The 14,443-nt window shown below is 30.8% G+C and overlaps 1 protein-coding gene across 1 annotated transcript; it reads right to left on the bottom strand.

Moving 5' to 3' along the window:
- Positions 1 to 282: 282 nt before the first annotated feature.
- Positions 283 to 13,062, bottom strand: LOC132716599 (sex peptide receptor-like). Its single transcript, XM_060699909.1, has 3 exons — positions 12,982 to 13,062; positions 5,708 to 5,819; positions 283 to 4,235 (listed from the first exon to the last, which is right to left on the bottom strand). Exons 2-3 carry the CDS (start codon positions 5,767 to 5,769, stop codon positions 3,074 to 3,076), a joined length of 1,224 nt encoding a protein of 407 aa, XP_060555892.1. The 5' UTR covers positions 5,770 to 5,819; positions 12,982 to 13,062; the 3' UTR covers positions 283 to 3,073.
- Positions 13,063 to 14,443: the final 1,381 nt, after the last annotated feature.

Below are 14,443 nucleotides of genomic sequence, written 5' to 3'. Positions count from 1 at the left end.
TTAATCATGAAAACTATACATGTATTTATGCATTGAATAGTTGAAACAAATTATAATTATACAGGAATAAAAACAAACTATTAAACAACAAGAGAAATGATCACGAAACAGTTTATTATTTCAATAGCACAATGTTTACATAAACGTTTGCGTACACTATGAAGCTCTTAATGGGTAGCTTAGTTTGTTTTTATATATTCCCACCCATATATTTCATAAAATCTATTTACATATAACAATAAATTTTAACAAAACAAATAATTTTATACAGAATAGTCTTCTAATCAAAATGAATTTCTAACAGGTACAGTAAATAGGCTAAATGAAAATAAAGTTAATAAATATAAAGTCAGTTTTGGAAACCAAATCCAAAAGCAAAGATAATTTAATAATTTAAAGATTAAAAATACTAAATATTTCGTAGATTTAAATGAAACTTGAGTAAGCAAAATATAGCCCATAGCAACAAAAGCAGGAAACAAAAGAATCAAAACTAAACTTTATCACACAGCTGCTTGCAAAACAATTCTAAAAATTTTGTTGTCATACATTCTACGACGTACATTTAACATTTGTGTATTACAAATTACAATGTACGTACGGTATAGGAAATGGTGAAAAAGCAGAACAAATGAACACAATTATCTGTGAATGGAAAATAAAATACAAACAATGATGAACAAAACAATTGAGGTTTTTTCCACAACGGATCTATAAACATTTCTTCTAAAAGAACTGACTGTATCATGTTTAATATATTTTTACTTTGTAGTTAAACTTATGTCACCGCTTAAATATCAAATCACTATCAAATACCAGTAAATTTGTAGATCTTACAATATAACGATACCACAAAAGCAAACTTTACAAAAAGATAAAATAACAGCTACGTGACTGACACAATAGAGAAAAAAAGCATACCTATTTTCGGAAACATGTCTTAAAAGACAGCACGTTACATTTAATAAACATTTGAACCAGATTAAGTATATACAGAAACGCTTTCAAATTAACAACGGTTTTACACTTCTTTTGGACATGTGTATACATGTACTAGTCTGGTATTTATGACTGCGATAGGTCAAATGTATCTAAGTCCGTTCTTTGTATTTGTCTGAATATGATAAATTCCATTTTGATCTGTATAAGTCAGAATATAATGTTAATATTGTGTTCCCTAATTTGTCATTACAGGAACAGGCCAATTGAAACAAACTAATTTTTAGGAATTCATCTAGCAGTTGTCAGAGCTTCCAACGGAATTACTCAAGGAAAAACTTCAATAGAACTCAACGTAATTTAATTGAGAAAACGTGTTCAAAGAGAAAGCGTTTTTGTACAAAAAGAAGTAATCTTATTTACAGAAAACTATAAACACAATTACTACGCACTGTTTAATTGAAAGCACCGAGTCAGATTTTGGTCTGTTAAATGTTAGACCTGACATGTATGGGCTGTACAACATTAAATCATGTAACTCACAGTATCATTATTGTTAATATTTGTATTTGTAAATTTTTGTGTTTGTTTTGTAAAACACAATATTGTCTGGAAATTTAGGAGTATTCTGTTTGAATTACTAGAAGTCAATGAAGATTATCATTCTAATTTTATTTTGAGAATAAGTTTTGCTTACCATTTTTTATAAACTGATGTCTCTGGGTTTTTTATTCAAAAGACATGTATATATCTTATTGTATGTCCGAAAAACAGAATCGTAAACAATTGTTTCCTTATGAAAACGTCGTCACCGTCTAATGTTTTGATTAATATCGATGTTAAATGTATTGAAATATTATACAGTATAAAACATGTCTTACAAAATGAACAAGATAGGAAATAATAAATTTAATGCAAATAGGCATTTCTTGTTTATAAACTATTTTAGATATCAAACGAGTGTTGTTTTGTTTCCCGCAGTGCTGATAAGTTATAAACATTATTGCTCCCATAGATTTTCTAGGTTAGCGTTAGACAATCAGACTTTACGTAAATAAAATACAAGAAAACATTTATTGTCAAACTCTGTTTACACGAAAATAATTAACAATATTATCTTACAAATAAATCTGACTTTAATAAATAAAAAGTTAAAATATTACAAACATCTATGTGATGATTTAATTTCACGCATGCATCATTCACACAAAAATCTCGCATACTAAATGTTCATCATTTGCTAAAATAAGCTAAGTATATAAATGTATACATAATAATCATGAAAACAAAACAAATGAAGTAAACATGAGTTATATATATATAATATATATTTTTACATTTTTGTTTAAAACAATAACATTAACGGTTGAAAAGTCCTGACGTTGTGTGGTACTTGTAGTAGTAGAAATAAATATAACCGTTTTCCGATTTATCACACATTTTTCTATCACATGTCAATCAAATACTCTCGATATTCAGTCAATTTGATCAATCATAATAGTACGTTAATTACTTAACCAATAGTTTTGATTATCATGACGCGGCACTTTACCTTTACGTGGATGTTAAAGTCATAAAGCCAAGTAGCGACAAAACCCTTGTAACTGTTAGCACATTATGTACTTCAATTTCTTTTAATTTCCTTTTTGCACTCAAAAGATGTAAATGATTAATGAAATCTGCAGACCGACAGACAACACATTTTGTAAGAGACGAATTAACGATTTTTTTCTCCTTTTCATTATTCAAATCATTTTTTTGCCGTGAACACTATTTGAAATTATTATAAATAAGCTCATACATATTGTAACAACACTTTTATTACGCCAGATGTGTATTAACAAATAAAATTTAACATCGATGTTGTGTCTAGCATTTGTCTATCATTCAAGTTAGAAAAATTCTTACATATTTTTTTCAATTCAGCTTTCGCGTAACAATGTTATCTCAGTGGTAATGGGACTTCAAAGAAAAGAGGTATTTACACAGATTTCTGTTCACCGTTCTGACATTTAATGTATCCTATGGAAAAATTCATCTTTTTTGTCTCGCCGATTTCTTTCGTGTAACTGCGTAAAGCAGTTTTGATTATGTATGGTAAAGTTTTCGGCTAATCTCAGTGGACGTCAGTCCTTTATAAGGCTGTCTCCGGTCCAGTGAAAACAGTTTTTCCATTTTCGGTAGGAAGAGTCATGTACTGTGAACACTCCTTGTCAACAGGCATCGGACCGCCCTTAAAAAGTCTTTTAAATGTTTCTCTAAACTGGCGACTCATCCCGCAGTATATGAAAAAATTCAGAGGATAGCTTAACAGAATAAAAAAGTTCGACATAGATGTCATGATACTGTAAACATGTTCCGAGAATAGTTCTAGCGCGAATGTGTTATCAGTGACGTATAACGTCATGATGATACCCAGCGGGAACTCAACTAGCAAGAAAAGTCCGACAACTGCGACAAGCATCAGTGTTGTGCAGTTGCTCTCCTTTAATTTCCGCGACTCACTCTTTTTGTTCTGTTTCAAAAGCTGCATGCGCCGTATTTGGGCCTTTCTCATTGCAGATATCAACAAGCCGTTCAGGACCACCAGCGATATGCATGGCACAAGGTGGATAAATATGATTCTAAACCAGAAATATATATTTTGATACATATCCATGTGATTCATAGCCCACGTCCGAGGAATATAGGAACATCCTATGACAGTTTTGTTAGGCGAGCTAAAACAAGGAGCAGGCATGGGAATAGTATAAAAGTCGATAAACCTTGTGAGCTGTGAAATAAACGCTATAACGTAAACTATAACAGTTGCTCGGAGCACGTTCGGAATCGTGCACCAAGTTCTTGCTTGCAGCGAATGGCAAATGTAAATATATCGCTGGGCCGCAAGTCCAACAGTAAGCCAGATAGATGCCGTGTGAAATATGGTTGGAATATTTTCGTATAACATCTTGTACGGTAAGCACCATCCGAATGGGACAAATTCCTTGTAGTGACCCATTGAAAAGAAATATATAAATATAGGTAATGGTATAACACCGGTCATCATATCGCTAAATGCCATTCCTGCGAGAAGGACGTTTGTTGGCGACCTCATATGCTTCTTCAGAAGGACTGCTATTACTAACGTGTTGGTTACAACTGTTAGAAGAACCAGTACTGGTGCTATATATCCGTTAATTGGAACGCTGTATTTCAGTGGGAAAAGAGATGTAAAGTGCAATAGACGAGGTCCATCAGGTATATCATACATTTCATCTCCGTATGAGGCACCATCTGTCATATTTAGACGCTTCCTGAAAACATAAACAACATATATAATACATTTACACACGTTCCGAATGCAGAAACGTAAACTAAGGTAAACTTGATCTTATTATTATGAGGATAAAACTAGGAAATAATTATTCGATAATAAGATTTGTTGCTAGACCGTTTTGGGTTGCGTTCGTCTATATTATAACATGGTCATATCTAGAACGATATTATAATTAATGTCTTTGTGACAGTGTTTTGTTGGGGGCTGTGTTCTATGAAATATAACAATATATCATTTTTTTGCACAACGGAATATACAACATTTCAGTATTAATTTAGTTCAATTTTTTTTTAATAACTTGATATTACTGCTAATACCGATAAGTATTTCGGTTTCTTTCTTCGGTAGGTTCGAAAATACTAATTTTGTTTGCGTCATAATTTTGAAAATTATTAAATATTATAGCATTAAATCGTTTTTTCCCCTATTTAGCCAATGTTATAACGGTACCAAAACCATGTGTTAACATAGTCACGCACTCTTGTTATAGCACGGTTTCACCTATGCGCAATACATACAGGTCCCAGTAAACAAACCAAAATATAATAATACGATTTGGCCTGTTTGCCAAAGAGTCATACGCTCTTGTTTCATTGAAATTATTGATTCGAGGGTCTAAATCGCATTTAATACGGCGAGCAACATTCAAGAAACTATGCCGGAAATACGGAGTTAAGACATCGCTGCTAATCATTGTTGTAGCCCTTTCTAAAAAACGGACAGTTGTCAATGTAAACAAATATTCAGTTTAACCCCCCCCCCCCCCCCACGATTAGCTTACAAAACAAGATAACACACAATAAATATGACAAAATGTTGTTTCATTGATGTTTCTGTTGATAAATGCTCTTTATATTTCTTTGAGGGAATAATGTTTAGTGCCTGATTTTTTTATAAACTTTTGTGCTTGAAAAAAACCGATTCTGATGTCACTAATCTTTTTTCTACCCTCAATATGAAATAATTCTAAGAATTTCTGAGGGTCATGTTTTGTCTTGGGTAGAGGGTTGAGTAATGTAACGTTGTTTTTTTTTTCTTGGGATAATAAATCTCCAGTGTCAAGCTTTGTTAAATCAATTAAAATTCAAAATTTCGTTTGGTTCTGAGAATTTCCTAAGTTTTGGCCCAGGAAAAGTAAAACGCATACATGTACGTAAAATATGTGGAATTGGATAAATACCGTCCAAGCACAAGTATTTAATGTAATTGTTTTATGTATTAAATATACATCATGAATCTGTTTTAAAATGTTATGCTTTAATAGCGTCAACACACGTTTATTTCGTGTTATAAAGTCTGCAGAGTCCCTCAGAACTGTTGGAGCCAACCGTTCCTCGGGACTCTGCAGACGTTATAACACGAAAAAACGTGCGTTAACCCTATATAATAAAATATGTCATGTTAGTTATTGATTTTAAAAACTATCATTTGAACTGGTAGTTTATTTACCTAGACAGATTGTAGAACACTGAAGCGTTTGTGTTTGGTATACTAGCAATGTCGCCTTCCATTCCAGCTGACTTTAGTTCCGTACGTCTTGAATATTTGATAAATCAGTCACCTGTTGAACGAAATATTTATTAATGATATTAAACAAGTTTATAAACCAATAAAAATTGTTAATATGGTATATACAGTAACGCAAATGTTACATTACAATTTCTTTCATAAATAAATGTCTTATATATTAATATAAAGTACAACGTCGCATCATAAACAAGACGCTTGCGTTTGACGCTTGCGTATTTTTGGATGTTTAATATTATAAAATATTGATTATAAAATATATTTTAAATATAATGCTATAAACATTCACAAAAACATTCACACAGGTGTTGAATATTTTCTGCTAAAGTGTAACTTATCACTGTCTTGGTTTATCATGGATCTTTCAAGTAAGCTATAATTCATATTTAAAATTATTTTCATGAAACATATCTTATATATTGAAGTATGGAATATGCAAAGAATCATAAAGATATATCAAAGAAAGTTTTAGCAGTTTGTTGGTAAATTTTAAACATATTTCACATGTTTTTTGAAAATGGTCATACAAACACATGTGCGTCACGTTTTCCTAAAATAATGTACATGTGCAATATGGACAAACATATGCATTATTCATAGAACCCTGAATTGCCAGACAGCTTATTAAACTACTTGCCCGGAGGGGTGCCTTTTAAGGGTTGAGCAACCGCGTAAGAGGCGACTAAATGTCTTCTTGGAGTCTATGCTCCTTTCAGCTCCAGCAAGTGAAGTGGTTTAGACACCTGGTGGTGCATTAAGTTTGTTACAACCAAGGATATACAAAATCACCATTCCTTTTTCGGCGCCATATGATTTTTATTGCGTTCGTGCTCCGTAAAAACAAACAAAAAGTGAAATAAACCACCCGGCCTACATTAATGTTTTATTTTATATTCAGAAGTGCATACTATATGCATAGCAAAGACAATGTATTCAATTGGGGTTTCGATAGGTTTCTGTCTCTTTCCTTATACAAAATAATTTGAAGACTGGCGGAAAATAAACAAGTTTCTTTATCTAATTGGCCACCGGAAAGCCCCTCAAATAGAAGTAAACCATCGGTATGATATTGTAATTGCCAATTATGTGCAATAAATAATAATTTTCTATACAAGTGAAAAAAGACAAGTAAAATGGAACTACATTTAGAGTTTGTTACATGTTTGAATACAGTACTATTAACAATATCATGAATCAGATAAATACTCTAAGCATGGCGTGAATTAAGACTATAAATTCTACTTCAGGTTTTACAGTAGGCAATGCAAAGCAATATATGGAGTAAATGAAGTTGTTTTATCCTAAAATAGAATCATTGTAATGAAATGATCAAGGGACACATTGATTTTTCCGGTAGCATCATAGAATTAGACTTTCAAAGAAATATGTCGTCTGTTGTGCGTTTGTTTTTCCAGATAAACAATTACCACACGGGAAGCAATTAAAAGATTATAAATAATGAAACACCAAGTGCTCAACTTCATTAGGAGATAATCTTGATTTGCTGATACGGAGCTTCTCGTTGCCACGTGAGCTGTTAACATTAACAGATGTCACTATTTTGTTAGAAATCATCTTACGCTATAACTTCATAATGACTGTAAAAGTAACTTTCTTTTGAGAAATAACAAAATAGACAAACTTGGGAATATATGATTATATCATATTATAATGTTGTTTTTTTTTTCTTTCTTTTTTCCATTTATTTGCTTAGCCTTAATATGGGTATAACAGGAAGCGTTCTGTTATTATAGGGAAACGTTTCGTCATCAACATATATGTCGATTATTGTATTCAATTGTTCAATGATAATGGTTTTGAGCAACATTTGCGATTGATTTACACGAGTAACAGCTGATTTTAAACCGATGCACAAACGTTGTTAACCGACACAAATACATGTTTTAAATCGTTTTAACTGTTGATGTTGTGTATTTATACGCATTTATTGGAGTATTTGCAATACAGTTCACTTCACATGCCACACAAAATTAAAATTACAAACGGTCGATGTCGGGTGTTTTAATTCATTCGTTAGTTTTGTTATTGTTCTTTCTTAATTATTTGGAGATGGTTTATTTTTCTTTATTTAGTAGGTCAACACAAATTGATTTTTTATCTTCTTTTTTTCCCAAAAGTAAATGCAGTAGCGAACATGAAGCGCGTTGTCAATTATTCTTTTTGAGTACACAATTTATTATGTTAAGAACCGATAGCGCCAATGCAATACCAATCTTTAGTAATTAATTGGTTGATGTTACATACATTTTGCTTTCGTTTGAGAAAGTACATTGTTAAATATGATGCTAAATGTGTCTTTCTTAAAGAAACAACATCTGCATTCGTTAGCTTTTATTGTCATATGATATTCAATTATGTTAGTGTAAAACAATAAAAAGGCATTGTTAAACTTAATAACCTTATGAAGCGGGACTTCAAGTAAAAACAATTATAACCACGCTGTTGACAACATTGACGAAATACTATTAACAGAACCTTGATAACTGGTTCAGATTTAAATATAACTGTAGCGATCAGTATAAAATAAAGAAATCCGAACAGCCACACAGCTAGCGATAATGCAACACAAACATAAATGAGCTGTGTCATGACAAAACCAACAAAGCACAACAGCAAAAACACAACAAAGCAACATAATGGGTTTGCGCTCAGCATGGATCGAGACCAGCCTGCGCATCCGCGCAGTCTGATCAGGATCCATGCTGTTCGCTATCAGTTTCTCTACTTGTAATAGAGTTGGTAAGCGAACAGCATAGATCCTGATCAGACTGCGCGGATGCGCAGGCTGGTCTGGATCCATGCTGGGCGCAAACCCATTATGTTGCTTTGTTGTGACACAGCCCAAATGGTTTCGGTATCTTGCCATACAAGTACTGTAAATCATTGTAAATGTGATTTATTTTAGCTTCTCTATGTTATTTGGTCACAAGAAACGTTATGTTTTCTCCTTGTGATGTCCTATCATTATCGTTAAGATGATCTAACAAGGAATGTTTTGCAATTTCAAGTGCTATAAGCCCATTTGATGGAAAAAAATTCATTGGCAAGTTAATGCGTACAAGAATTCCTCCCTGGGTTCGGTTAAGACTGAATATCATAATAAATAAAATGAAAATGTTAAAGAATGACAAGCATGGCAACACAGCAAACGGAAATGGTATTTATTTCGGAAAATCTATATATATATACAGTATGTATTTAATTGTAAATATAGATAAATAGCATAAACTATTATTCTTATATTAGTTATGCATAAATGGGAAGTCATAGAAACCAAAATCTATGCACAATGTAACCATTTATAGGTACATACGGTTCGGTTTCTAAAAAAGAAATGTTTATGGTTTAATTTTAGCCCTGATAATGAAATGTGTACACATTATATTTTTTGATCCAATTTCAAACATTTTTAATTCCAATTCATATGTTATAAGATTCTGTTCTTAAACTGTAATGAGAAACTAGAATGTTTTAAAAATGTATTTTTTTAGGATTCACGTAATAAAAACTATAAAATATATACAGTGTAATTACATGTTTGATGTTATAGTGTTTAAATATTGTTATTTGGAATAATAATAAAAAGAAAAATCAATGGAATAAAAGCAATTAACTCTACATAGAGAAGTGTTTCACTTTAACATTGAAAACAATTGGCTTGGGTGATGAAATGACATTTAAAATATCTTTTAGTTTAATTGGATAAAATTATGCCTTCCATTCAAATTCCTTATAGAGGCGTGAATTAATTTATGATTCTGAATCCTATTTCATAGAAATACAAAGGAGTTTGCATCTGCCATCATAATATACATTCGAGTGCTGATAACATTATATATGTATGTAACCATACTTTTTAAAGGTCTGCGTGATGTATTAAATTCAAAGTTTACTTAGATATTAGTACAGAATAAAAAAACAAATATTCACTGCAGTTTGGGTAGTTCAAGTTATTGATATTGTACATAATAATCATTTTATCATGTAATTATTCCATCAGTCAGTTTAATCTTTTATTTAAGTTTCATCATTGTATAAGTCATAACATTATTTATACATGAAATTCATACATATTTATACATTGCATATAGCCATTCTAAAATATTATTATAAACGGCTATAAGGCATTATTTACGGACTTTTATAACACTTCTACATCAACTCTTTGGCATGAAGGTTGGATATTCCTTCACTTTATTACATTACCAGGTATTATGTAATTATATCTTTTGTCAGCTGATTTTATGCATGTCACAATGTAATATTTCAGACATAAACATTCAACATTGACCTACATTGTTTTTCAAGCCTCTGATATATAATAGTTTCCAAGTGTTCGTGTTCATTGAGATATATAATAACACTCTGCCGTATCGTCGCCAAGATCACAAGGTGAGATATTATATCAATCTATAAGTAAAACACTTTTAAATGATGGCGCATTTATAAAAAGGTGTTTTTAACAAATAAGTGACTTTATTCCATTAAAATTACATATTTGCATATTGTTGATTTTTTTTCGTGTTTGAAAGCCTTTTAAATGGTTATGTATACAAATAGTGTAATTTATTATTTTTTTTTAAATAACATATAAATAAATGTTATAATTGTTTTAAAGAAAGACAAAAACAGTATCTGTTTTAAATGAAATTAATATAACATTTATCTGTTTGTAGAAATGGTGACGAGTAGGTACATTTAGCGAATAAAAGCTGTTTACAATTGAACAAAATAATATTTGCTTTAAATATTTTAATATGTATATTATATCATTATGTTATATTTGATAAAATTAACAATGTTGTTGTACATGTTGTATTTATAAGTACAGAAAAACATTATTTTGTTTTTTATTTATAATTGAACATTACTTTAGATATTTTTTTAAAAATCAAATTATGTTATATCATCTATTCGGGTGGAACAGAGGCTCGCTCGTTAGTGATTTTTGTTACTAATTTTGGACTTTTGTTTTCATTATAGACATCTTCTTGCACTGTAGAACATTTCAATAAACGATGTATGAGAACTATCTTGTTTCAAACTCCAAGGTTGTACGGAAATGATTTATTATTTTACCTTAAATAAATTGTTTTATTAATATTATGATCAATCAGGAAGAAACTCAAGACGTTAACATTATAATTAAATACTTGTGCTCAATTTATTTCAGCTATATTATGTCCCAAAAAAAAATATGCAAAAATTACTTTCCCATGTTTAACCCAATTTATTTTCACGGGCCCCCTTGAAATTACAATTAAGAAAGGGCTAAATGTTTAAAGAGTTAATTAAAACGTTGTTTTAACAAATTTCAAAATTTCGCTATTTTTTGTTTTTGAAAAAGGACAAAAACATTAACCCTTTAAAAAAATTTAAACCCCATTTTTATTTTTGTTAACCATTGGGCCAAAAAAAATTTTTTCAAAAAAAAATCAATTTTAAACCGCAAAAAAAATTTTGGAGTCAAGTATCATCCCAAATCCCCCCTCATTAAAAACCCCTTTCTTTCAAGAAAACAAACTTAAAGGCAAAGCAATAAGAAAAAATTTTTACATTCTTTTGAGGGGCTGGGACAGATGGGGTTTTTTGCGGATTTAAAAACCCCCTGTTTCCCTTTTTTAAAAACCCGTTTTGTGATGTGTTAAACAGACCAACCATAACACAATGAATTAAAAGCTTTAATACTCAGTAAATAACATTGCATAAAACAACTGTTTGAAATTTCTAAACGATAATAATGTTTTATCATTTAGCAGATCTGTATCAAGTGTTTAAAAACTAGAAAGATTAAACGATATCACATTTTAATTGAATCGTAAATACACTTAACACACCTTTTAATGATCATAAGCTATGGGCTATGTCTGTGAAAAAATCGTTGAAAATTCCTTTAATAACAAAAACAGTCATTGTTAGAAATAGTTTCCACCCATGTTGCTGAATAGTTAAATTGTTTATATAAAGCTCATAGATTTGCAATTGACTTTATTAATAGAGGGATAACTTTGCATAAAATGATTTATTATCAAGGAAATGAACTCTATTATTTTTATAAGGTTCATCTTATGACTATATCATGTTTTAAATTATTGTCGAGATTTTTGCTGCACATTTCCAACTAAAAGATTAAAATAAATAAAACCGTCCTTGTCTCATTTGCTTTGACAACTCACAACTCATAAATTTGGTATTTTAAGTGTCCATTTTATTGCTGTTTACTTCTTTTGTAAAATGTATTTTTTGCTTTGTTTTAAATACGCTTCACTTTCGACACCGCCAAAATGTGTGTGTGTTCCTTTCTACGATTTTATTCCTTGAACGAAGATTGACATCTATTTTACATGTTAGAGAAGAAATTACATCTATAATATATATTCAACTTTGCTGAATAAAATTTTTATTCTTATATCGTAGTTTTTAATAAAGTTAGATTACATATAAAAATCCTGTAGATTCAGTACAAAATATATATATGAACCGTGTCACGACAAAACCAACATAATGGGTTTGCGACCAGCATGGATCCAGACCAGCCTGCACATCCGCGCAGTCTGATCAGGATCCATGCTTTTCGCTATCAGTTTCTCTACTTGTTATAGGGATTGTAAGCGAACAGCATGGATCCTGATCAGACTGCGCGGATGCGCAGGCTGGTCTGGATCCATGCTAGTCGCTAACCCATTATGTTGGTTGGTTTTGTCGTGACGCGGCTCATATATAGTTTGCGTATTCGTAAATTTTATTGCAAAGGTGTGATAAAAGTTAAAGCCATGGTCAATGGCGTGTTTGTCCTTTCTACTTCGCATTTTTTTTTTAAATTTCTGATTGCTAGTTACAGATTCTAAATGGTAATTCATTTGTCAAATACCTGAGTTAGATTTTGCTCCTTTTTTGAGATTTAGCAATATGTGCATTTAATTGTCGTAGTATTCTGTAAAATAAGTAAAATATCACTTTATTCACATTTAGTTACATTTATGACTAACGATATCCCAATCAGCGCTATTTTTGTCAGGTGATAAGCATCTCGCATAATCTAAACCCATGAATACAAGATTAAAAGAAGTATGTTTGCCCTTATTACAGAATGAAAATTATGCATTTCAAAGGCTTGTTCTGCCTTGGAATAAAATAAAATAAAAAAAGTTACATTTTGTATTAAACGAACTTACCTTTTAAGATAATTTTTCCGTGAAGTACACCAATAATTAAAAGCCATTTTGAATTAGTTTAAATGTTTAATTTCACAGTATACGTTTATTTATAATCACTTTTCTTGTTGTTTTTACTCCAATTTATTCTAATAAATTTCACGTCTTTTCAACAATTTTCAAATCACAAAACAGCAGTTTAATGCTTTCTTGTACAATCGCAATATGTTGTAAAACGTATTTTTCACCATTAATTATTTCACAATAATTAAATGCGTCCAAGTGCTTTCATTGCCAGCCCCAAAACGATGTTTTCCTTTTTTTGTACCCAATTTTTCAGTCCTCTTTTTTCCCCCGGGGAAGGGGGTATATTTTGAAAAAAAATAAAAGGCAAAAGAAAAACAATTTCTGGAAACAACTAAAATTTGAAAATTTATAACTCCGTTTATGCGATAAAAGTATCAACTCTGTGGAGTCCCAAAAGAAAAATCCCATTTTTTGCATTATAAAGGGCAAAAAGGTTTTAAAGAAAAAACATCAATAAAACGGGAATATAGTGTTTTATCAAAAGAATTTTCCCCCGAAAAAAACACCTGTAAATTAAAAAACGAAAATTCCCCTTTCCCAATTTAAGAGCAGCTATATTTGGGAAAATAGCAAGCAATATCTATTTTTCTCTGTTGCCCGGGGAAACAAGAATAATCTTGTATAAGCAACCACAGAAAACGCGCATTGTGAAAGAGGCAACAATAAACTTGCAAGTATTGAAATTTCTGTTAATGTGTACGTTATGAATAGAACTTTCCCAAAACAATATATGTATTGGTTCTTTACGAAAAAACAAGACTGTTACAGTTAACATTTAATTAAATATATTTCGTCTGTAAAATAAAACATTTAATTTCATTGCAAAGCAGGCAAACATTTATCAATTATCTTATTTTAATTATTTCCCTTTATTTGCAAAATGTTGTCACAATATGTAAGACTTCCTTCCTGTGATTTGTAGCAATTTGAGCAGCAAGTTAAACAAAGGAGATAAAAATATATGTGTGGTACAGGAACCAAAAAATCAAACATAGGGCGAGGAGAAGGTTTGTGGTTCTACTCAGGTTCCCGCTTTTGTCTAAAATATTGAAGGAAGGGGAACATTAGGACGTCGTCTATCAGTTATGCTACGAAGTCGACGCATGCTCTTTACAGTGTCAATGTTACTTAAATACCCACAAAGCAAACGCTCAAATAAAAGAAATAAATAAAGTTAACTGAAAAAATGTCTTTAATAACCTTTTTTTTATCTCTATCTTTGCTATTTAGATATTGCAAATCGTGAACAAGAAGCTTTATAAACAAAGGTACTTTAGAAATAATTTAAAACCTTATAGAGAGTGTTGCTTGCCATATATTGAGTAATGTCTATAGAAATTATCAAAATATAACTCCAACCAGTTTAACAGAAAATGTGAAAACAAAGATCATAAAG

The sequence above is a fragment of the Ruditapes philippinarum genome, unplaced genomic scaffold (assembly GCF_026571515.1).
Source record: "Ruditapes philippinarum isolate M1 unplaced genomic scaffold, ASM2657151v2 ctg2362_1_1_1_1, whole genome shotgun sequence".
NCBI lineage: Eukaryota > Metazoa > Mollusca > Bivalvia > Venerida > Veneridae > Ruditapes > Ruditapes philippinarum.
The sequence above is the reverse complement of the archived record's forward strand: the minus strand, read 5'-3'. Positions and strand labels throughout refer to the sequence as shown.